Raw genomic sequence first — 25651 nt, 5'->3', positions numbered from 1 at the left:
TTCCCAACCTGGCAATGTGTTTTCCCTAGACAGTCAAATTTATACTCAAGAAATGTCTTTACTACCCGTTTTCTTTTGAAGTCTCTGAGGATGGAGTATTAAACAAGTGGCCACGATAGCAGCAAGCTGCCTCTGCAGCACCAGAGATAAGGAAACGCTGAAGCTGCCTGACCAGAGATTATCCCTGGGATGCATGGACTCGTGTAGATGTCCCATCCAGAGCCTGCCAGTAGGAAAGTGTTTTGCTGTGCTCACAGCACCTGTAATATCTTACCACTGCTCCCAAGAGTCTGCTGCTAGTCGGTGTTAGGTGCACTGCCACCAAGTGGTGCTGTGACAAAGCCCGTCACCGAGCCTGTGGCTGTTTATCGAGGACCAGTAACGAAGCAGGAGCAGCACACAAAAACACATTCCTGCGGCCTGGCGTGTGGGTCCAGGTTACGCAACGGGAGAGCGTAATTAAATGAAATAGCAGACAACCCAGAGATATTTCCCTCTCCTGTTCCTCCCACGTTTGGCAGCTGATGTTTTCCTTTCAGCCACAAGATCGGTATGTGAGGCAGCACTGAAAGGTTCTCACTTTTACCTGTTTGGTGCTACTCACTCTGGCCAGCACGGCTGCTCCTCTGGCAGCCTCCAGCCCGCTCACTGGGAGCGTGCGACAGCAGAAGAGCTGGAGAACCCCCGTGTGCAGGTCCGGTGGAGACTGACACAGGGCACCAACAAAACCACTCATAGGCAGGGAGGCTGAAAGTACATTTTATCCAAAGCCTGCACAGAAGGGCTACTCTCTTCTAAGTCAGTTTGGCAAGTAACTAGGAGACATCCCATTTTGTCAGCTAACACTGTTGCCACCAACCCCGGTATTCTTCTGAACGCACCTCTTCACGACACTGGCCTTACAGGACTGTCACCCTTCACCTCGCCACGGAGCAAGGAGTAGGAGTAAAGGCGGCACCTATTCTAAAATGGCCAAGTGACAACAAATACCAACCTCCTTTTACCGGCGCCGACCCATCAAGCAGAATCCGAGCCTGCAGCGTGGCCTTGGGCAAAAGGCATCATTGATTTCTCCCTCCGATGGAGGCGGGGAGGAAATTAAAGCTAAGAGGGGTCTCCACTGATTTAGCGGCTTTCGCTTCAAAGATCCACTGTACCGATGACTCACATTGCAAGCAACGGTTGTTTCTTGCTGAAAACACCAGAGGCTCATACCTTGGCACATTTGCTTTAGAGGTGATGTTACTGTTTCAGCACTTTTGTCCAGCACTTTCCGCTTTGAAGTTTCCCTCCTCGCAAGTGTGCTCACAAATGTGCATGAGGCAGATACCTTCAGCCAGCCAGCGCGCCGAGGTCCTGCGGCAAGTCTCCTGGGAGGAAAGACCTCCCAGCCAAGGGTCCACAAGACAAAGCAGGACACAGAGTGAGACTTAACATCTGGAGTCTGCTCGGTGCAAACAATATTCAATTTTTTTGGCAACAAACATTTATTACCAGGATTTTAGTTAAATACAATCTCCGTAATCAGTAAAATAATAAAATGTGCAAGTCCTGACAAGTGTAAACATAAATACGGGGCATTTAAGGCAGTAAACTGGGATGCTCTGTCTCTTGCACACTGAAGAGGAAGCGTCAGCAGGAGGTGAGGCTTTCGAGAGCAACACAAAGTCCCAGCAAAATGTTTCCATCTGTGGACTCTACCAGATGGAGTTTGACTGGAACCCGTCTAAGTGTGCGAGAGTTGAAGTATTTAGTATTCAAGCTCCCCCAATGATCTTTCCAGCACAGCTGCATGGTGTGTGTATTTTTTATTCCAAGTTCCAATTTTCATACATTTTTTTTTTTTTCCATTATGGGACAGCAACACAGCCCACATGTGACTCCAGCTGCTCACCATTTTACAGATGTCTCCTTATAATGTCAAAGCTGAACAATAATTAGGGGAATGAAACAGGAAGGAAAACGTTTCCAAAAATAACCAGAACAAGGGACTGAACGAGCAGTGTCCTCCACTAATTCATTTTGATGTTAGGAAACATTTGGGAATCGTGGTGTGTTGAACAGCAACACAGAACCAACAATATTTTCACCCATTTTAATCTGAGGTGACGTGCCAAGGAAACGCCCATCAAAAAGGGGGGGACTGGTGAAGGATATTCACGTACGTCACCTCACCGAAACAGCAGTGTTTCACTGCAACCTTGCAGAAGCGCCGCCAGCAATGCGCAGCAGAAAACCATCATGTGTAGCCACGATGCACGGAACTCCCTAATGCTGGCTAGTGAATAGCCTGGACAACCGGCTATCCAAACCCAAGCCACCGCCCCTCTCCCAACCTGCAGGCATTTCACCGCCCCACTTCAGTTTGACATTTTTATTTACGCTATTGCTTACCAGTGTTGTGTGTTATTAATTGGGGTAAGGAGAATAAAAAGGATCCCAAGCTGATAGTTACTGACTTCTGCACTATTCTGATTTCACGTTACTCAGTTAGGTGTGGCCACATTCTAAAACAAAAAAGAAAAAAAAAAGAAAAAAAAAGACACAAACTCAACATACAAAAATCTTGGAAAAAGGTATTGTTGTAGGAAAGCAAGGAGTTGCTTTTCTCCGGTGTAGTTTTAAAAAGTACATAGCACCTATGCTTCAGATGGACATTTTGTGAACAGTTAAAAAAAGACCTGGTCTCATTTTGGTTGGTTTTTTTACTATTCATTTTACTACTGCAGACCGCTCCCGCATTAATTGATCTATTACTCTTGCACACTTCCGCTGAAACCTCTCAAAATTGCCAGCAGAAGCTGACAACAGAGGACCCTTCCCTCAGTCTTGGCTGGGCTAACAAAAACTGTGGTGGGCAGAAAGAGCCTTTCAGCAGAATGGGTGCAGCTGAAATAAACTGACGGTTCCGCGTAAGAAGTTTCACTCTGTGGACATTGACATTGTACGCCTTTTTTGATATATGTATTTACAACCTCCAAGGCGACTTAGTGTGGCACCGATCAAGTGCACTGAACGCACACTCCACTCCTCCTAAGACACAAGTCACCATCCCTCAGATGGTTTTGGCAGAGAGACTTTCCGGGGCGCCTCTTAGGTGGTGGCTCCTGCAGCACCAGCTGCTGTCAGCTGCTGAAACCTCAGCCCGGCGTGGGAGTGATGCTGACTGAAGCCACGCAGGCACATAGTCCAAAGTTCCACACTTGAGCTCTTGTTCCATATGCAAATATTTCACAAGCCATCCAAGCTCTTTGCCTTTAAACTTGCATCTTGAAAGATAACAAACACTCTTTAAAGCTGCTATTTTACCACAACATAGCTTTTGTTTTTGAACTCCGCAACATATTGCGCCAGCAAGTCTTGTATGTCTGTGTGCTACTACTGTGCCATTCCACAGTCTTCCTTGCGTGCTGGAAATTTCTAGGAAACCAAGAATTCCTAACTACTGCTGTGGCAAAACTGCCCTCCTAAAATGAACCTTGGTTTTATCCATTATCCAACTTGCCTTTAAAAGAAAACACAGTAAGAAGATAATTACTTGCCTGTTGTTCTTATGGCCAAGATGCAGGTGGATGGGACTGTTCATGCTCACCTCTGAAGAGGTGGCCCAGCGACAGAAATGCCCAGCTGCAGAATTGCAAGGAGAAGCCACACCGATGCATTGGGGTAAACGGCAGCTCACAGACTTCCCATTTAAGCACAAAGCAATCATAAATCCAAATCACACAAGAAAAAGGTTTATTGAAAAATAAAGTTCTCCCTAGTTTTTTTTCTACAACAGTGAAAACAAAGCATTTTTCTATGCCATTAAAGTACAGACATTTACTTTTCTAAGAAAAAAAAAAATTAAAAAATCCCATCCTATTGAACCCCAGTAACTTGACAGTATCTGAACCACTATGTTCTCTTCTTTCTGAATCAAACTGCTTGAACGTAATATAGTGGAACACAACCATTTAAATAAAACAAAGGATCAACCTTTTAGGAGAGAATTCAAGCCAAACACACATAATACCAGCCTGACCCTGAAGTTCTCATGTACATATAAAAACCCTCATTGGCTCCAAACTATTATCTGCAAGAAGCAGCAACTTTATTTTTACAGGTTTCAGTAGGTTTTTCTTCAATTTACAGTGCTACAGGGATTATTCAGACTTTGACCCCCTTCACCCACAGAGAGAGAGAGACTCCTCCAGGGAATGATTCCGACCAGAACCCAAAGAGCTGCCCAAATTGCCCTCCGGAGGACCTCTCCGCAACAGCCAGCCAGCAAGCTCAGGGAGATCAACTTCTCCAAGCTCAAATTAGCTTTGTAAATATTCCCTTATATTTTTCTTTTAACTCTCTTAGAATCTTCAGGGTAACTTTTCTCATAACATTTATTCTTTTTTCCTTTGGTAAAAAACTGCCATTTCCTCCTCCTCTGCTGTACTCCTTTGTGAAAACCAAATAAAACCACGACTTCTTAAAAATGGTTTTCCCCACTGACAACAGTCACTGTACTGCAGCAGACCCGTTAATGAACGTAATAAATTAGTTCCCGGTATAACCCTATTAAAATTAACTGCCTTCAGACAGCAATTTCACTCGATTTATCATGTACCTACTACTTTGCAGCTGCTGGAATCCAAGCCAGGACGTGTTGCATGCACTTTGCTGAGTGCCTGGATGGCTCCAGTAAATGCCGTAGCGTTATTTACATGCTCTCCTTAAAGCCAAGGATTTTGCCGGCTCCCGGAGGAGGACTGAGCCTCTACCGTGTCACCGGCCACGAGTGGAGCAGCACTGACCTAGGGCTATTTGCAAGTATTTGCAAGTATGACAGCGCAGTGCAATACAGACGTGTTTTCCTGTACGGAGAAGCAGCCGCGTGTTATCATTGCTGTGAAACGTGAGGACAGCAGGGTCCTCAACGCTTTGGATCTGCAAGCCCTTATGCAAGGTGACACGTTCTGTTCCCATGCATAGCCCACCTTAGTCAAAGGGCACCTGTACCCATCTTCCCAGCAGAGAGAAGGGTATTATTATTCACTTGTCGACTACTGAATTTTTTTAAAGTGGTTTCTGTGTGGAGCTATTACTCATTTTATCAAAACTTTGAGGGCCTGCTTTTATTTACCCATTATTAAAGGGGTAAATAAAGCACAATCTAAGTAGGTGGCTTAGTGCTGTTGAGAGAGGTCTGCTGAATTAAAACATACTATTGGCTTCAATTATATGACTATGTAAAGGATTACACCTATAAAAGCAAGACACGTTGGCAACAGTTGCACTTCATCATTTTTTCCTGGAAGAACGAACATGAACGGTGCCTCACATCTGAGGCGTTCCGGGGTTCAGCCTCTGGTATTTTCCACACATTCCGACAGTAAACATTTTACACTCGATACACAGAGTTTGCTGTTTACACATTCCATTTAAATGTAATATTCAGAAGTTACAAACTAATGTGAAAAAAAAACCCCTACAGAGCTGCTTAAAAATATGAAGACGAGATTTAAGTCATTGCCCATAAAACAGGATGTTTTGTTGTTACATTTACAGCAATATTATTAAAGCGTATTTCAGTGAAACCGTATCTGCCCTGGCCTTTTCGGCCTGAACACAAGCATACATCTGTCAGTGCATTATTCTCCTCGACTTTGCAGTGGTCCCTGAAACGATGGGACCGAAGGAGAATTACAGATGGAAGGAGATGGCAAGTCGAAAGTTGAAGGCATAGCAGCTGTAGGGCGAACACCACAACGAAACAGCCATGCCAAAATGTTAGCACCCCTGGAAAAAAGTCTGTGAAATTGGAAACGGATAACTAATAGTCTCTTAAAAAAACCCCAAACAAACAAACAAACAAAATAACAAACACCCCACCCCTCCAACTCCAAACTGCAGACTGAACAGCCATTTAACCAAGTCTTCAACTGGTACTTTGATAATAAGTAACAGCAACTTAGTCAGAGATGATATATGCTGTAACAGCAAGCAAAACTGGTTGCTGGTATGTGTACAATAGAACCTGCAAGCATTTGGTCTTTATCTTGTAAGATACAGTGCTTTATATTTATTAAAAAGGGAGAGCTGCTCTTTTAATTTGAAGAAAAATTAATGGAGGAGTTCTGCTATCACTGAAGCCAGTGGGAGTCATGAAGTTAATTAGACTTGGATGAGATTGTATCCAGCCTGATTCATCCCATTTAATTTATTTTACTAGCAAAATCTGGTCCTGAAATGCACTATGAGCAAAATACATACCTGAGAAAGCAATTTGGATTTTGTTTATGTGAAAAGTGCTGCAAACTCGTAAATCACCTTTGTAATTTAGACAGGCCACTCATTTTTGCGAGGGGAGGGCACGTCTTTCATAGCAGGGATAAACCAAGGCCATTAATGAGGATATTAAAGGACAGTAGTACAACATGATTAAGTGAGGAGAGAAGACGTCGGCTAATAACCTGATTTGCAGCTGGTATCAACAGAAACTTTCAGCAAGTCTGAATGCTTGTCAATAAGCAAGTTGCAAAAGCCGGCACGAGTAGGTGGGAGCAGAGCGGAGCTGGGAAGACGCGGAGTCCTGGCTCTGTCCGCAACCCCGTTCTGCGATCTCCAGCTGAAACCTCATCAGCAGCTATTTTGCAAAATACTCTTCTTGCAGAAAAGTAGTAGCATTAAAAAGAAAAACATCTGCAATAAGATGAATATCCAGAGTTCCCTCCCCACTGAGGGTCGTAAATGCAGGTATCATAAAAGGCTTGTATTCTCCTGGTAACACCAAGAATCACCCCGTGCACTTCCATGTCCAGACGTCTTTATCCGGAAAACCAACACCTCACCACCTTTAATGGGGATCTTCAATTTTCCAGCTGATCCAATCAGATACGGCTGTTTCTAGAGGTTTTCTGTTAGCATTGTCTCCTAACGGCTTTAGTTTGCTCTCTGGTCATTAAACAGACATCCCATCCCAGCAGGAGCTCTCATGTCAAGTTACAGATATTCAGTAAAGGGTATTTTGCTTGCAGAAGCAATGTTTTGCAAGAGTTATAGTTTTATCTCATTAACCCTTACCTTACAGTTTTAGAACAGATTTCCCCACTACCTAAAAACATTGAGAATTCATACCGCTAAGTTGTACAGTCATCAAGCGCTATTTTTACCTGTAATTAGTGTTCCATTATACTTGTTCAGACAGTGTCCCTATTCCAAACACCCATCCAAACCCCAAAGAAAGTAAAAAAAGGCACATAAACATTAAATATTTGTAGGAGAAACATAATCTGATATAAACAAGCAAACACACAGCTGCAACTATAAATTACAAAAAGAAACATAGAAACTAAGCAAAAAATGCAAAAAGCAACTCTATTTATACATGTGCAAATCAACTTGCATATATGAAATAAATGAGGTTTTTATTGGCATTTTTAAACAGTGTGTATTTACCAACTTTACCTTTCAAAGGCAAGCCTTTTATGTTAATTTTAATAAATACGTAAATGCTTCTCTCAAGTTTTCTAATCTCGTAGGAACAAGATTTTTGAAAAAAAACTAGGTCACATACAAAAATACAAAATTTTAAACCAAAGAATGTCTTGATATGAGAGATATGTTTAAAAGCTTGTAAAATGTTTTTATATTCAACTTTTGACATTTTTTCCCATCCATCGCGAATCAATATATTCAAATGCAAGTCATGCAAAAACCTGATTTCTGAGTAAAGGAAGCTGCAAGCTTTACTGCCAGACTGAGAAACAGTAGCACAGTCCCATCTCTAATATCCTTGTTTAAGTGCAATAATTGGACTACACCTTTAGTCTTTAATTAGGAAGGAAAATAGTCGTGGAACCTGGGCAGAAGGCTGCCCTCTGTCCTGGAAGGTGGATATATAGTATACGTTTCAGTAAACCGTTCAAACTTTTAGATAGTCCCACATGGATTTGCCTGAGCGATCACCTGCGGAAGGATTCACTTATTTATCGATGCACGAACGAACACTGCTGTGTGATGGGGGAGTGCTGTATCGGGTTTAGTGAGCAACCTTTACAAAGTTTATGCACTTACAGTTCCCGTATGATAGTCTCCTTTTACAGAAATTTAGACTGAAGCTGTATTTCATAAAAGTAAGGTTTCTTCTGAGAAGAGAGCTTAAAATTAATGATAGAGGCCTATCGAATTATAGGTGGATTCTTTTTTCTTTAAGATTTATGAGTCTTCTTTATAGATTTCAGTGGAAATGGGATCACACCCCACCAATTCTGAAGCCAAATTAGAAGTTCTGCCCCTGGCTGAAACGCAAGTGGCACGGGTGTTTGCCGGTTCATTTTTGCCAGTATGCAGTAACTCAGTTCAGTAGACTAGAAAGAAACACTGCTACAGCATGAAAAAAAACGAGCTTATAACAGGCTCTCCCTGCTGTGGTAAAGGCAAACTTAGCATTGAGCAAAGCACTAGACCAGAAAATCTTATAATAACAAATACCAAACCCCTCCCATCCTTAAAGGTTTGGAGGCAAAACCAAAGGCAGTATGCCATGTGGACTATACAGTGGGGGGGAAACAAGCAAGTATGTATTTACAGCAAAGAATTACACTACAGCAGAAACTACGTGTTTTGCATTCTTTAAGTGCACACAATACAAATCTTTGTTTCTGACGTAATTCTGTGATATCTCATTCCAAACTAAATTCCTGCCTGAAGAACCTCAGGCTGAAGGGGTAAAGGCAAATTCTGCTGCTGCCTTTACTTTCAGCACCAGGTATAAGTGTATATATTTTAATACGCAGGATTTTCCAGTTGCACGAATATGCCCAGGTATGCAGGGAGTATTTTATATAAATACAAAATGAATTGTTGCGCCTGCTCAGGCCCATTCCCGACCCTCCTCCCCCGGCTTTTCTGGGGTATTAAAACTATTGCAACCTACGTTTGTGCTGACTGAAGCAAATGCTGAGCTATGGTAACTGTAAGGATTTTCATACTAGTTTGTGTTTGTTTTCTTTTCATAAGGAAAGTTTGCCTCCCATTATAGAACCCAGCTGTCCTGTTTCTGGAAAATTACTCTAAAATACAGCCGATTTTATCATCATCCCTACCCAGTTACTGGTGGCCCTGCTGTTCAACAGCTCCCACATACCCTTTTTGGATAGTCGACAGTCTCTCGGGATTAAGTTCCCATGTAGTCCACAGCAGTGGTAGGGAGCGTTACAAGGTAACACCATCAGGAGTGCTGAGGCAGGAAACAAAAACCTTGAGAAAGCTAATTCACTGCTTCGAAATTGAAACTTTAAATGTATACTGTTCTGTTCTCTTGTCTTGAGGATTTATCCAAGATTAAGTAGGATTTCCCTTGCTTGGTCTTTGGTAGGTCAAGAGATACACCAATATTCACACACAGATAATGAACGCCGGTTACAAGAAAAATCTGAACCAACTGGATATATCCAAGAATGAAAATTTAAAATACCTATGCTTTTCACTATTACCTGGTAACATTTGTTAATCTTTATGAAAAAAACATTCATGTTGATCTGAGTTTTTTTCCCGTATGATCAGAGCACGTCCAAATTGTAAACCTGCAGACTACGACTGCTTTCAAAATATACCGCAGGTTTGTTTCTCACTGATCTTAGCATATCACTTCCTGACTACAAGTGGTGCTGTCAAGCATGCCACCTTCCGCTGAAAATGACAAAAATTACCTCTATAAAAAGAAGGCGGGTTAGAAGATTCAACTTGCTGCTCTAAAAAAATGAAGTTTGATTTGAATTCCAAACTCTTGGTTTTTTGAAATCTGTAACTGGTGTGCCTGCTTAAAAAAGAAAAAAACAAACCCCAAACAAACACCCCCCCCAACCAGAAAAACAATCAAAGAACCCACAAGATTGATCAATGCTTTTCTTAGCAGTTGTTTGTCTCCTCTTTCTTGTTCTTCACAAAAAATTTCTCTTTAAAAACCTAGCTAGTTATGAAGACATTTTACATTTCTACCACACAATAATTATAGTTAGCTTAGTTTAACCTTTCTATGTCATTCAGCAACACTTTAACTACTGGAAGCCGTAGCAAACTGAGGCTCTAACGATAATATTGCTCCAATGATGCTGAATACTTTTTGCTTCACACAGTATTTCTAGTAGACAGACTACAACAGAAGCATGGGCAAATTCCAAGGATTACTCTCTAAATGGGACCAGTAAACTGCGACAAGTCCATTCCGAAAACGGCAGGATGTTTTTGTAGCTTTTCCACACCGAAGGATGCCACAACCCTAGTCAGTTGTCGAGTCACCGAGATGATGTGTCACACGCTGGCAACTGCCTATTTGCTCATTCATGATACTCTCTGTTTAGACTGCTCCGACGCAGCGGCTGCGATGCAGACAATACTTTGTTGCGTACAAAGATTTAAAAAAAAAAAAAAAAGAAAAGGAAGAAAGAACTGGGCCCAGATAACCCCATAACAGGGTACAGAGCTATCTTGTGATTCCGAGTTCTTGTGAAGTAAACCACTTTATAGCCGTTCGAGCTAAAGTGGTACCCAAAACAGTGCACCTAGAACAAAATGTTAGTCCTCCCTCCCCTGCACCCCCCTCCCTCAAGCACACTTTTTTCAATTTTCTACTGGAATGAAGTTGAGATCCTTTAGCTAACCATGATGGGGGATGTCCCAACTCGTTAAAAAAATAGAAAACACTTTACCCAAACGACAAAAAAAAAAAAAGACGTTTGATGGGTCTGGGGATTTTCTACAAACTATTCTGTGCAGTCATCTTCAAATCACTGTAGAACATGAAACCCATTTCTCTTCGCAAACAGATGAAGGAATCTGAAGTTACACTGCAAATGTTCTTATAGGAAAAAAAGATCAGTTAGCTGTTTATTATGAATCCCTCCTCTCTTAGTAGATAATTCTGCCCAGCAATGATAGCTCTGCCTGCAGCGAAAAACCTGGACAAAAGTGCAGGAAGTAGTAAGTAGCTCCTCTCAAAACTACTTACATTTTGTCCTCAACTCAAAAGAAGCTCTGCTGCTGCTGCTGCTATAGGCAGTCTTTACAAAGCGCAACCTGCCCCTTAATATAGTCTCTGCAGGGGCAGATTCTTCTGTGGGTGGGGTGGGATCCGGCACAGCTGAACAATAAGAGGTCACCTTGGAAAACACAGTGCTTCCTCCTTCCATCAAAAGAGGGGACCAGAATATCATTTGCAGACTCCATGGTGAGACATTCGATATTATGCCTAAAAAGCAAAGCACATGATCTAAATTGCAGTGGAGTTTACAGGAGTTTGGTACAGTTTTCATCCTTCCTTGCCAGAAATAAAATAAAATGCTGTATTACATCCTAAATCAAGTACATTTAGAATTGCAGGGTTCCAGAACATGACTCTCATTTCTTTTTGCCTGCGCCGATTCTCTCTGCAGAGGGCAGCACAGTCTTTTCAGCTTTACTCGGTTTCCTAAAGCTTAAAGAAAGAAGTTAAAAAGGAAAAAAATGCTTTTGACTGTCCCCCAAAGCATAATATTTAAATGCACCATGCATTTCTAGTAAGACAAAAACAAAGAATCTGAAATCAGGAGATAGTCTCATTGATTTCAGCAGGGATCTTCCCCAGGCAAGCCACGCTGTGCCAGGCAGCCCTGGGTAGCTGAAGGTGCAGCCCGCCAAACTGCAAGGATGAGGCGATGCCGCTGTGTTGGACCCACTGCTCCGAGGAACCAGCTAGCGCTAGCTAGCTGAAAAAAGAAAAATGCGCGTTGCCGTTTTCTGACCACAAAGCTGAAGCACAAGCATAGCAACTCCAGCAGAAGCTTGTTTTTCACTTATTCTGAAAACATAGGTAGCTTTCAGCATTTAACAGGTTTTTTTCCCCCCAGAATTATAGTTTTGCCTAGACAGCTAGAAAAGAAGCCTGACAAAGTTTTTACATGAGCTGCTTCTGAACTCCACTGGAAATTACAACTTTGCAAATGAAACACAAAAATAAAAACCTTCTGCAATTTAATCTAGCAAAAAGTGGAGATAGAAAACCTAGGAAGCAGATTCCCTAGCAGGCATTGTTGGAGCCCAGCTTTGAGTGCTTTGTTTTCATCTGAAAGGAACACGGACATATTTCCAAAGAGACAGCACCTGAAAGCAACATCAATTTCCTTAATGCATAGTTGATAAGCTTTATAAATTGGTACTAATACCTCTAACGTACAAGGGTTTACAATTCTTTACCTAGGACAATACCGACAAAAGGTTTGCAGAAACAGTAATTGCTAATTGCCAATGGATATAGATGTTTCAATATGGATGTTAATTGTGACCAAAGAGGGAGCTCACTAAATAAAAGCAGCCCTTTGTAAGTGCTGTATTTAAAATCATGGGAACAACTGATAGAAATCACACACCGTGTACAGAGTTCTATTTCCTGCAACAAAATGCATTTCGTTTCTGACCCAGCTGACTGAGCACAGTTAGGATTAGCGTTGAGAGTCATGGAAGTTCACTAAGTCTCAGAAGGATACGGCAAAAGCTATGGAATAGTGCCCCTGCTCGGCCAGGGCTGCAAAGGGTCCATCCAAATACAATGACAGTTCTGGCATCTGCGATCCCTGCAGCACAAGCATCTTCGCTCAGTGCAAGCAACCCAACATCAACAGGCACTGTACGGTGCACACACGTAGGAGATGAAGGGGGGGAAGGAAGAGATGTAATTTTTTGGCCCTGGTGCTGTACTCCTCGCTGCAAAAACACATGCTATGTGGAATGGTGCTCTCACCACAGCAGTAACTTCTACCATCCACTGCTACGAAGGACTAACCGCACAGCTTGCTGCTGCCAGACAGACAGTACTTCTCTCCCCACCTTCCCTTCTCACAAAATTCGTACACTAAACTTCATGTGTGGCAAAAACTAGTGCAATAAAAAGAGACCAAATAACATGTTCGTGCTCTTAAGTACTTACTTAAGCAGAGCTTTGTCCTTGTTAAGATGCTGGAAGAAGGAAGGCTCACAGATGAGCTGGCTTTCCTGACAAACTTGTTTACAGGATTTTCCAGGTTCAGCAATTTTTACTTGAAGGGCACTTAATGGGGGCCACATCACCTGCCCGTGACAGAAATCCTGCAGTGACAGATCATATTTTATTATAATGCATCCAGTCCCTTGCTAGCAATTTTCCCCATTAGTAAAATAAGTGGTTATTGTCACCCAAACGCTCATTTTGCAACTCATTTCGGTTGTATTAAAATCAGTAATTCAAGCACAATTAAAGAGAGTATTTTTTTTTAGCATGAGGGAATTATCACCTTTGATTGCTACTTGAAATGTGGTAGTACCATTCTTCCCAAAGAAGATTCTTCCCTACCTTTACCTTTTTTAATTTATCATAAAGCAACTCCACATATCCACCCCCTTTTGGGCTTTCTCAGTGATTTCTGTTTCACTGACTTAGCGCTAGCAGAACTATTTTCATAACAGCACAAATGTCAGGAGGAAGTTCTGGTAGGAGAAGAATTCCAGAGGCCAGTTACCCTGTAGGTGAGAAAGGTCTCAAGTGCCAGAGCCATCTGGAAAGGATCAGGGGACTCGCAGCACTATGGAGTGAGCCGAACTCAAAAAAGACCGAAGATTTCTACAAAGCAACCAGAATTCAGAGATTGCTTGTTCTTCTTGGTTGAACTGCTAGTAAAAGTGCTCTCCCAACGCTCAAAAAAACTGGCTATAAATAATGCATGCAGTCAAGTGTCACCACAGTGGAAAGAGAGAAGGAAGAAATGGTATCTAAACACACTTGCTAGCGAAAACTATTCAAAGACAAGTTCTTACGGTCTTGACATTTAAAATGAGAAAAAGCAAAGAGAAAATTTTAATCCCTGGTTTTATATAACATTCCATGATACTCAGCCATTATTTTAACATCACCTCATCAAAAGGTGATCAAAAAATCTGGGCCCAGACCATCATGGTTTGCTTTCTCCTGACAAAACTAAAATTTGTATGAACAGGTCCCAAAGTGTGACCCAAAGCTTAGAAAGGCTGAACTACTTGAAATTTTAATGAAGCTAAGACCCTAAATCATTTACCAGTTTGGTGGTTTTTTTCCCTCTGTTTAGATTTCCTCTGCTGAAGGAGGAAGTTTTCATACTCCCAGGTCTAACCATGAATTTAGTATTATACAATCATGAATCACAGATATCCTGAGTTGGAAGAGACCCAGGCAGATCGCAGAATCCAACTTCTGACTCCACACAGGGCAACCTAAAAGCTAAACCATGTATCTAAGAGCGTTGTCCAAATGCTTCTTGACCACTGACAGGCTTGGGGCCATGCCCACTTCCCTGGGGAGCTTGTTCCAGTGCTTGACCACCCTCTCAGTGAAGAACTTTTTCCCAATATCCATTCTGAACTGAATGGATATTGGGAAATTCTGAATCCATCCATTCCCCAATGCAGCTCTAAGCCATTCCCTCGTGCCATATTAAAAAAAAAAAGAGTAATTTCGGAGCATATTTATGGCAGAATAATTTTAACAGCATCTAAAAAAAACAGCCTAAAAATAGATCGGTACTGTCTATTTTTTACTACTACCAGAGGTACTTTTTAATGAGGTTGTTTCAAAAAGGTCATTTTGCTATTTGGACTTAAGTGCCCTGCTTATTCTGTCCTTTTATAAATCAGTATTAAAAACACTAGATGCAGGAGGAAATCTATATAGGTTCAAAATCCAATCCAATACTGTAACAGATACTATATAGTACTATGACATATACTAATGTAATATATACAATATAATACTGTAATATTGGATTGGATTCACAGCTAGTGCAGGCAGAAGAGAAGTTTTTCAAAGACAGGGAATCACTTGTGAGGCTCCACCATTTGCTGGCGGCTTCAGCTTTTAACATCTCTTAGTTGAAAATTCTTCCCCAAAACTGGGCACAGCCTCCCGTTTCTGGTCCATAGCTTGGTGGGAAGTCTTCCTCAGCTTACGCCACCTTGAAGCATGTCTCAGAGTACCTCACCTTCACAAGTACCAGCACACAGGGCTGTGTTTCAGTTTGCTGTCTCTGGCTAGTTTTCCTATCAACCATTAAAAGCAACCAACTAGTATCTTCACCCCAGCCTATCTTGCCCCACAACCCTACATGTATAAGGGCAAAATAAAGAAATGACATTATGTAAAACAGGAGGTTAAGCTTCACCAGAGACTGCGTTTATGTTTGTTTTACCTATAACCACAATTTCAAGGTGAGACAGGCTTAGCCCTGCTGTCAAAGGAGGCGTCCTCCTCCCTCTGGCTTTTCCTGCTCTTGGCTGAATGTTCTCACCCCACTCTCTTCACCAAGCTCTGGTGCTCAGCTGACCTTCTGCTGAGCCAAGTCAGTTTGCTAACCTAGCAGAGCCCTGCCAAAAACATTTTCTGCCGGGTTACCAAGTACTCCGCTTGACCACATCTTTCAAAGTCGGCGTGCCTGTTCCATCAGCCCAGCCTGCCTCATCCAACAGCTCCCAAGTTTGCAACAGGGAATCCCTCAGCTGCTTCAGCTGCAGTTGCCTGGCTGCTCCTTTGATGGCAGCGCCAGTTCAAGCAGTCCCGCCCTTTGGTTCCCACCCCATGCTGCCACTCTGCAGAGCTGACACAACTGTTTGTGCAGCCACAGAGCAACCAGGATCAAGGGATGGATTCAGCAGATGGCACAGATGCACTTAATAGCCATGCTGGGCTGCTGGCAGGGGCAGTGCACTGGCAGGAAGGAGCAGCTTGGAGTGAAAGCTGGTTTAATCCAGGTGAAGGTGGCACTGCTAAACGTGAAACCACAGCTCACAGTAGTTCTCTTACTTCAGACCCTAAGGACCTTCAGCCCAGCTGTTGGACCTGAAGATTCGGGGAATTCACTAAACCTTTCTTGTGAACACTGTCCTCCCTCCAGACCCTGAGCCAAGGCACCAAAAGGAGACCTCTGGACAACTCCTTTAAATCCTAGTTTCATTGTCCCATAGGATGACTTGTGTGTGAGTGTATCTGGCCCCATCCTCTTCACATTCAAACATCCCCTGAAGACCACACTCTCGTGGCTAATGTACCCCACAACCTCTGAACCGGATCAACTCCATGCATCTTCATTCCTGTTCCAAGGTTGTGCGGCTTTCTCTGTTCTGCCTGCCTCCCACCACAAACTCTTCAAAATAAGGTCTCAACCTTTATGTTTGCTTCATCTGACACGTTAATCAAGCACAGCACTAAGCACATGCCGCTAATAATGATGCTTGAGCATCCTGAGGGCTGTGAAACAATAATGGCTTTTGACAATTAGTCAAAGCAATGAACAGAATTACACTGCTGCATTTATTTCTGAGAAGCACGCAGCAGAGGCCAGGGCTTAGCCCTTGGGGGAGGTCCAGAGCGGGGGAGACAGTTTTGCCCCACAGATGCTATCTCTAGATTGTCTCTTTCTCCCTTACACTGAGCTCTGTTTCCTCCTGTATTGACAAAAACTCTCAATTGCAGCTAACTCAGGTAGAAGAAGCAAAAGAAGCAGAGATACTTTTACAGGCTATGTCATCAATGCAGCAGCAAAAAGCTTCAAGTGTTTATTGCCAGGAAACTGGAAATAGCTATATTATATTAATCACACTTCTGATCTGAAGCCGTGTTATTCTTTATTACTGCCTGTAACACTGTCCTCTTTCAGAAATACAGGTACAGGAGCATGTGCAGTGCTTTTGAAAGAAATCCTGGAAGTTAATTGGCATAACAGAGATACAGGTTATTCCTATCTCTCTTCTGCAGCAGCCAGAACAAAGGCAGAGCTGGCCGTTGCAACAGATCTGGCCTTGGGCAGAAGTCCAAGCAAACATACAGTTTCTAGAAATCAGGATCCCATGTAAATCTCTGCAGTTTATGACTCCAACTCAATACCTTCTGCTGCTCTCAGCTGGCAATAATGCATAGGCACCAAAAGTCCTTTAAGTAACTGGTTTCCAAACCATTTAAAGCTTCATCGATTGAAACTAAATACTTGAAAAATCCACCTCGAGGCTTTAGCCTAAGTGCCGTTCTACCACAAACGTATCTCTATATTTACGCGATACTTCATGATCCACAGATTTTTTGTGTGTACACAGTTAAAGAAGTCACATATACACTGAAAAATTACTTTGCCTTTCTGCTTTGATATAACACCAAGGACTGCACAGCTACTATTTCTACTTGAACAGCAACACTGAGAAGCTTTAAAATGGAGAGTCCTCCCTTCCCAACATAAAACAAGAGTCATCCACAATAACAGTTCGTACCTGTCTTTCAATAAACGCATTCACCCTCTGAAGCATTCCTTCACATGTAAATTCATAGGGCAAATAAGGGTCAATCTGTGGAAACACAGTGTGTTAAGGTTAGAAGGTTTTTTGTTTAAATGAACTTTGTGGTGCGCTGTGTGGTAGCAGCTTGCATTCCAAGTACTACCATTGTAGCTTAAGTAGCAACAATAAATGCAAATAAACTCATTAACAAATCACAATTTCACAAAACCACCAGCAGTTTAAGCTGATTTTTGCTCCTTTGTAACGTCAATAAAAGTTGCTCAGTGATTATCTTTAAGGAAACTCAGGGTATACTGCAAAGTAATAGATATAAAGCTAGCCTGAGACCCTACCGGATTCCAGAGCTTCTGTTTTAACTAAGTTTCAGTTCTAGAGTTGAAGTGAAAAAGAAAACATTGTGACAAAAAAGAATGTGATACCTTTGAAAATTACTTCGATTTTTTTTTCCCCACCCCTTGATGTGCCCTCGTTACAATTCCACGCTGTAAGTGCACAAGCACTTCAGTGGGGTTATGTCAAGGCTACAGTATCAGTCAAAGGAGTTGAGCATGTATTTGGGCAGCCTGCAATGCTCTAAGAATCTACAAGGAAACTTCCTCACTGAATGCACAGAAAATACAGATTGCTGCATTATTTACATATGAAATTCACATTTCTATACAAATTCACTCACGCTCATTTTTTTCAGATAAAAACCTGAAAATCCAGTACTAAAACATGATAATCAGATACCACAGAGATGTAATAACATTTTTTTTTTCCCCAGTAGCCTACCAAAGTGCAGCACTCAACTTTAATTAGACTAACATTAGGAAGCACTCTGCGTGCAGTACACAAAACACCCTCAAGCACTGATGACAAATTGAGGATGCATTTCTCACCTTTTGATTCAAAATTGATTTCACAGCCTTCTCGACTTCAGAAACATCGTTGATGTCTACAGTCCAGACATGGGGCTTCCCAATGTAAACTTCAGCATAGGGATGCTGAGATGTCAACTGAAAGGAAGAAATGATATTGGTAAAAATTAATGTGTCAAGATATCCTTCCCTCTCACTCTCTTCATCAGACTTTTTCGATGAAATGCACTAGGATAACGCAAGAATTCAGCTAGAATCTGACAGCGTCATTCCTTCTGAGTTATCTTTCAGATTTTCTGTGTTTAAATTTAGAGAGTGAACTTAGTTGGAAAACTGAAAATCAGGTAATAATGCAGATCACAAGTAACATTTGTGCACCTCTCATTTGTGGCTTTGATCCTCACAGTTGCATCACAGAAGACTTGATGCTTACTGAAATTACTTTTACAACGTGACCCTGCTTCCCCACAGCTCATTCAGAGCAGCCCTGCGTTTTCACAACCCGTAATTGCTACCAGTCCTGGTTAGACCTGCACGACTGCCTTCAAGAGATGCCATCCTTGCCCTGTCTCACCTTCAGACAACATCCTTGCCCTGTCTCTCCTTCAAATTTCAATCATTTCCAAGCTTCTGTGAGTAGTAGTGAATAAAGAATCATTTATATCGCTTAGATGAATTCTGACTCTCGCTGCTGATAGTACAAGAGTGATTTGACCTCAATAAGAGTGTCTACTGGTATTTTACTCACCACTTTCATTTAATATGAATGAAATTCAATAAATAACCAAGTAGATAACTAAGAAAAGCTACATTAGAGATTACTTTCAGAACTAGCAGGACGGCACTAAAAGTAATTTTTGTGACAGGCTGCACACGAGTGAGAGGCACATGCAAACGAACACATGGAGGGGAAGCAAAAGCTGCAGAAGAGAGGGACTGTTTCACAATGGCCTCAAAGAAAATTGCTTTTTAAATAAATACAAAAAGAACCCCTACAGGATAGATTATTTGTAGACAATTTTTATACAGCTGCCTGTTTATGCATGATACAAAGAAAAACCTGGTCAGTGCAAAAGATCTGAAGTAGGAAATGGTATCGAAAATTGCTTTTTAAATAAATACAAAAAAACCCCCTACAGGATAGATTATTCGTAGACAATTTTTATACAGCTGCCTCTTTATGCATGATACAAAGAAAAATCTGGTCAGTGCAAAAGATCTGAAGTAGGAAATGGTATCTGTTGGGAAGAACCTTCTCCTGCACTGGGTGTATACCGTACTTGCTTTCTTCCTCAAGTGAATGCAAGAAACTACTTAAAAAAAAATTTGCCTATTGCATTTCGCTTGTGGACAAGACAAACCAGTCTTATAGTTACATACAGGACCAGCTAGCATAAATCTGTGCTCCGAGACCAATGCTCCAGGGGACTCTGTGCAGGCTCCCACCTTTGGTTGCAGGACAGCGTGGTGGTGAGGGCTCGCGGACTGGCTGGGGGACTGCAGCTGCTGGGCCGGTAACTCAGGATGCTTCTGCACACGGATGGCTTCTGTAGCTGCCTACATTCACTTGCAGCCCACTGCACTGTACCCCCATCAGCGTATTTTAAATTCCTCCAAAAAGTCCAATCCTTCTTGAAGACTGATATATTCTAACCTTTATTCGATAGTATTTCTACTGCCACTAAAACTGTATGACTTACAAATTTGGGTTACCAAGACTGAGCTCCCAGGGCACTTACGTACGGACTTTAGATGGCAGAAGCTACATTCCTATTGCTTTCAGTAACAACAAAAAACCCTTCTATTGCACCTTTAAAAATATGAACATAAAAAAGTGTTTTAAATTCCACAAAGCTTTAGGAATTATGCCTTAGACCACTCTTTCTCTACCATCTCACACAGACAGACGGCAACGTGAAAGCCAGATCTGATCTGGAAGACAAACAACTAAACTTCTCAGACTAGTAGCTGTTTTAAGTATTAAGAATAACTAGCAACATATTTTTATTGCACCAGTTATTCTACATCTATACTCTCAAAAAATATTAAGACTATATCCTAATACTGAAATGCTTTAATTAGCTGAGGCTTTATGTTTTAGATATTCAGGAGATACTCCCTCTGTCTATAACAAAAATCTATAAGAATTCTCATAAATAGATTTGGAATTAATTTCTAATTCCAGGTCTTTTTTTTTTTCCCCTTCCTAAATGCGTAAAATGAAAGACTCCACATCCCACCAAGTACACACTTCAACTAGATTTAGCATACAGTGTTTTCTTTCTTGGGGGGTGGGGCACGGCGACACACAACACAACGCAGAATGGAGAAGAAATATTGGTACAAAACAAGCTGCTTGAAGGTGATTTTTTCTTTTTTTTTTTTCTGGCTCTTTCCCCCAGCAAAATCATGTCCCAAGAGAAAACAACTGCTGATCTAAAATGAAAATTGCCATTTCCAGTTTTTGTACAGAGTCTTCACTACAGGACCCCATCTTGGGGGTAGAGGGGAAACAGTTAACCCCCCCCTCCAATAAACTCTACCTAGAACAAGAGAAAAACAGTGACTTGCAATAGTTACTTTACAAAAGTACTAAACACAGACTTTACCTTCAAATGGGTCTATGGATAAGCAATTCACAGAACTACACGAGCTTTTTTTGTTCTCCTTTAACACTTGAAAACACTGAGAGAAGGATTTAAGGACTTTCTTAATCCCAAAGAACCAGCACATGGGTTACTGGCAATCGGATCTAAATGCAGTTGTGAAAACCAGTTAGAGAAAAGGTTACTCTTAGGACAGGTCAGCAGAGCATGTGAACGCAGCAATGTTCGTGATGAATGTTCATTATATTGTTTTGTACTGAAGCAGTCAATAGGGATTATTTTTCTGTGCAATTCAGGTGCACAGCATTTCTCTTAGTGCTGACACATGCCAGCGGGATTTAGCATGGTATTCCAGGCACTAAAATTCCTACTAAAGAGTTAAGTGGGTCCAGATTATTTACTGAGCCTGACCAGTTATACTGTCTGGGCACAGAACAACTGGAAACGAGACAGTTGAATGACCCACAGAAGAAAAGCTTTGAAAAGTGCCAAGCCCAAGGAGAAAGATTAAACAGATTTTTTTTTCCCTTATTGCTATCTCCTTTGTTAGCTATGCAAGCTGTGAGAGGGGGCGAGTTTGAACTCACGTCCTGTACAAGCTGAATGTACAAGCTGAAAGGCAATTACAGTCCTAGATCATAAAATCGTAAGGAATTTATGTTCCTGGTTTAAAATGGCAAACTGTCTTTTGCTTATAAACTAGCTGGCGCCGCTCAGTATGCAATTTATATAGCCCAAGCGTAACTTGAATTGGGAAATATGGCTGTGCAAAGTTCTCACCATCTAAGTGTTACCAGAGAGCTTTCCCTTCAGGTAAGTATGTACAGAAAATATGCATACACACCTATGACCAAGCCATGGTCACAGGCAAAAGTGCTAAAGTCAGAAATGGCTACATGACTGTGAAATGCTTGCAAGCGGTTTAGGCTGAATTTTACCTACACCTAAGAAGAAAAAGATTCCAAAGTCAGTGCCAGGATGAGGGGCTAGCTTACTTAGCCTCATTTTTCTCTTACTAGAGTCTAAACACACTGGCTGTTTTGAAAGCTTGAGGTTTGCTCTTCCTGTTCTCTTACAGAGTCAGTTCTCCAAATGTCTTCAGTGTTTAACCACAAACACGGTGGGCTGTGACCATTAATACCTTAGCTCAACAGTGCCTTGAGCAGATCTCTTCTGAAGAAAAAAACCAATATCCCAAAACACACAGAACCACCCACAAATGGCATTTTTATAATTTACTTAAACACCTATTTACTTCCTACACAGTACACAGTGATGTTTGTTTCTTCAACAAAACAAAACCGCTTTCAAATGACAAATCATGTATCAGATGACATGATCTATTCCTGGGCAGAACATCCGGTTTTCAAGTGAAGCTTCAGTTTATGTATGACCTATCAATAAGAATTAGCAGAATGTACATATAGGCAAAGCTAGAGGTAAAGCTTAACAGTATGTTAATGAAAAATTTTTATTATCCTGTAAAAATAAGGACTGATAATCCCCATTGATGGCAAAAGAAAATGACAATTGCACACCTTTTGCAATAAACTGTGAACATTTATGCTATTTTCCTGTATTGTGTTACTAAAAAGAAATCCACAATCATTTTCAATAAAGAAGTTACCAAGATTGATAAAGCTTACCTCTCGGAGCGTAGGCTTGCCTTTGAAAAATTCTGTGTTTTTGCTACTTTTTGGTGGATTAAATCTTAAATTTAGAAAAGCACATCCATTAGCGATAGCCTCTAAAGGAGCCGGCCCCTCATATGGAAATCCAAGACCAACGAAGAGCTGAAAAATAGAAAACAAGGACTATCTTAATTTTTGTTCTTTACAAAAACTGAAAGCTAAAAGCTAACTTAAAATAAACAATAATGCATTCTAAATGTACCAGCCTAAAAAAAATGTAACTTTAAGAAGAAAATGGGAGAAATTCAGCAGCTCACCCCCTCCTACCCAAGCAGTAATGGAATGTCCTGTAAAACACATTTGACAATAATCTTCTGTAATGAGCCGAGGTGGTTTTTCATGGAGCTGAGGCAACAACGGACCCTTTCAGTTAGTTTTGGGGGAAAAAAAAGTCGTTTGGTGATTTGACTAGTGTTGAAATGAAACTGCTGGGGCTCTTCTGCAGGTACAGGTTTTACTGCAGCAACCTCACGGAACAGCTACACTGCTGTTTCCCCTCTCTCCCACACCAGCTAACCTGCCGGTTTTGCCAATATGAACACGCTCCTGGCCAAACTGATTAAGTCTTCTAATTAAAACGGTAGATGGCAGCAAACACCAGCTGAAGACACTGTACCTAGGCAGCAAGAGCTTGCATAGGATTAAGAGGGTTCAATGCCTCCAAGGTAAATTGAAGGAGGAAAAATGCATCACAAAGCTATTCCTACATCAGCCGAGATTACAGGTGCTCTAGAAAAGGCAGTGCTTTTCTCCAATGTAAAGAAATTGAATATTTTTTCAGAGTTGTCTGGCTTTTATTTGGATCTTGACCCCTTTCCTAGCCCAACATCAAAAACCCTGAATTAAATATAGGATTCTTCATCTTTATTTGAAAGTCTGTGTATAATGGGAGAATTACAAGCTCTAATTTATAACAGCAATTTCTCAGCACTGCTAAATGACCTAGTGTGTGTTTACATATATATATAGCTACTGCTTTTTTCAAGAAAATAAAGAGCAATCTTCGTAACTGTTAGGATCCTGTATTCAGGACATACGTATTCAAAGAGGTCAAATTATACTATTCTGCATTAAATTTTCTGCAACGTGGAAGTGAATCCTAGTAACAGAAGATTCCAAACTGAAGGCCCTTTCCAGGAGCTGATCTTAACATTGATGCATAAACCTGTAGTCAGTATTGTCGTGCACAGGCATTGCAGCATCAATCCTCTCCGACCCATGGCAACAACAGTATAAATTCTGACTTGGCTCATTTTAAAAAGAAAGTTAACACTTCTCAGCATAGCTGAGGACATACAATTTTCACTGCACGGAGCTGAATATTGTTATTTCAGTTTGCAATTTTCAGGTTAAAAAAGTCGCCTACTTGCAAAAAGTTTCTCAGCTATCTCACAGATTTAAATCTTACAGGAAACTCTCCAGTGGCTTACATAAAAAACATCTGAAGGACTATCTCCACTAAAGCTAGATTATGTAAATTTGGTTTTTATATATGACATAAGATACGTTACCTTTTAGTCAGAAAAAATACATACTAAATTTCATCTCAAAAGAGGCTTAATTTAAAGAAAGGTAATCTCTTGAAAATAACGAATTACAGACATGAAACCATTTCATGCAATCTGCACACATAATGTTATTTATTTAAACTACTCCTTAGTTCAGGCAGAAAACCAGCTGAGAACCAGCAATTAAAACCATCTGAAGTATCAATTCTCCTATGATGCTGTGTTTGTCTGTTATGTAGAGAATGCTGGTTTGTTTGCTTCATTTTTCACTTTTTTAATAAACTGCTGCTGTGCACTGCTGAACAGTTCTGTGTCTGACTGGTCCATTTATTTAGGAGGAAGCTCCACGGGGAAAGAAACATGGTTTTATGTTTTGACAGCACAGAGCACACTGTCAGCACTTAATCTATAATAAATAGCCTACCACCTGTTTCGCATCCATTTTCCAACCTTACCTCTAAGCAGCACCATACCTTTGAAGAAAGAAAGAAGGATGTGTCTGATCGCTAGAACAGTGCATGTGTGTGTGCGCTGCCTGTTGGCCTGAGGTTGCAGCCTGGCTCACAGCTGCCCGCAGCCCACCCAGCTCCTTCTTTCAACCCTCCAAAATCTTCTATCCCTCTCTATCACATTGTCTTCACCAGATCAGCTGAAATGCCCAAACTGAATCTAGACCCTGCTCCTGAAAATTGCCCTTTATTAAGATTCCTTGGTTAGGGAGCTAGTATTTTTGTATGGGATAAAGAGCAAAACTAAGGAATATCTTAATCGCCTCAAGGAAGTCACCTTCATTATGATTCAAAAAGCAAGCACTAGAGAACACGGGTCATTTCTGTAATTCATTCTTATGACGCTCTAATTTGCTAATCCTTTGAATTACATGCAGCTTGTTATTTCCAGAAAGGCTAAAACAATCTGTCAAGGTACTTCCTAAAAGTATGTAACCAATGCTGCAAGTTGCTAATTGAAAAAGAAGTAGGAAAAAAAAGGTAGAAATAAGACAACAATTTTCAGGTACCAGTGAAGCAAGCATCCATCCTCAGTACAGTTGAGGCTGTCTGGAAGACAAGGCTCTCTCCCTCAAAACGGTAAAGATTTAGAACACTACTTTGTGATATAAATGTACACTGTTGCCTCCACCACAGAAGGTGCTGACGATGGCTTTCAGGGTACTGTCTTACCGGACGTTATGTCTGGTAACACACTCCACCATGGAGAGGCACCTTCACCCTATAGCTGAAGATCTATAATGCGAAACTCTAAATTTGACAATGTTGGTAATCTAAGTGTGGGTACACACGGTTCAAAAATGTTAGCCCTGATCTTGCTTTGTTAGCTGCAGGGGAATTGCTATGCAGAGTAGAATTCCTTTATGCTTTACTGGTTGATTAGTGCTTGAAACCATTTCATTTCCTGTATATGAGCATTTTTCTCACCTTTCAAATGGTTTTGAAAGCCAGAACCATAACTTTTCATTGAGAGGGCTTTAAAGTAGGTTCGAAGGGGGAAGGGGATAAAACCAGGCTCACTAGAGATGAGCCGAGGGTAACGACCTGCCAATGTTGGGGGCGAAATCAATAGCCCAGCTCAAGTGCATCTACACCAATGCATGCAGCATGGGCGGCAAACAGGAGGAGCTGGAAGCCATTGTGCAGCGGGAGAGATATGACTTAGTCACCATCACA

The 25651-nt window shown here is 41.4% G+C and overlaps 1 protein-coding gene across 1 annotated transcript in view; it reads right to left on the bottom strand.

Annotated features, from left to right (window-relative positions):
• Nucleotides 1–7238: 7238 nt before the first annotated feature.
• Nucleotides 7239–25651, bottom strand: part of MGAT5 (mannosyl (alpha-1,6-)-glycoprotein beta-1,6-N-acetyl-glucosaminyltransferase) — an 84277-nt gene continuing 65864 nt past the window's right edge. Inside the window, exons 12-16 of the mRNA XM_009325824.1 lie at nucleotides 22414–22560; nucleotides 18183–18299; nucleotides 17275–17349; nucleotides 12941–13098; nucleotides 7239–11227 (exon numbers count right to left, since the gene is read on the bottom strand). Coding sequence (XP_009324099.1) covers nucleotides 11029–11227; nucleotides 12941–13098; nucleotides 17275–17349; nucleotides 18183–18299; nucleotides 22414–22560 — 696 coding nt within the window. The 3' untranslated portion in view covers nucleotides 7239–11028. The remainder of the gene's footprint in view (nucleotides 11228–12940; nucleotides 13099–17274; nucleotides 17350–18182; nucleotides 18300–22413; nucleotides 22561–25651) is intronic.

Source organism: Pygoscelis adeliae, unplaced genomic scaffold (genome assembly GCF_000699105.1).
Source record: "Pygoscelis adeliae isolate BGI_AS28 unplaced genomic scaffold, ASM69910v1 Scaffold51, whole genome shotgun sequence".
NCBI classification, from domain to species: domain Eukaryota; kingdom Metazoa; phylum Chordata; class Aves; order Sphenisciformes; family Spheniscidae; genus Pygoscelis; species Pygoscelis adeliae.
This window is presented reverse-complemented; position numbering and strand designations above follow the sequence as displayed.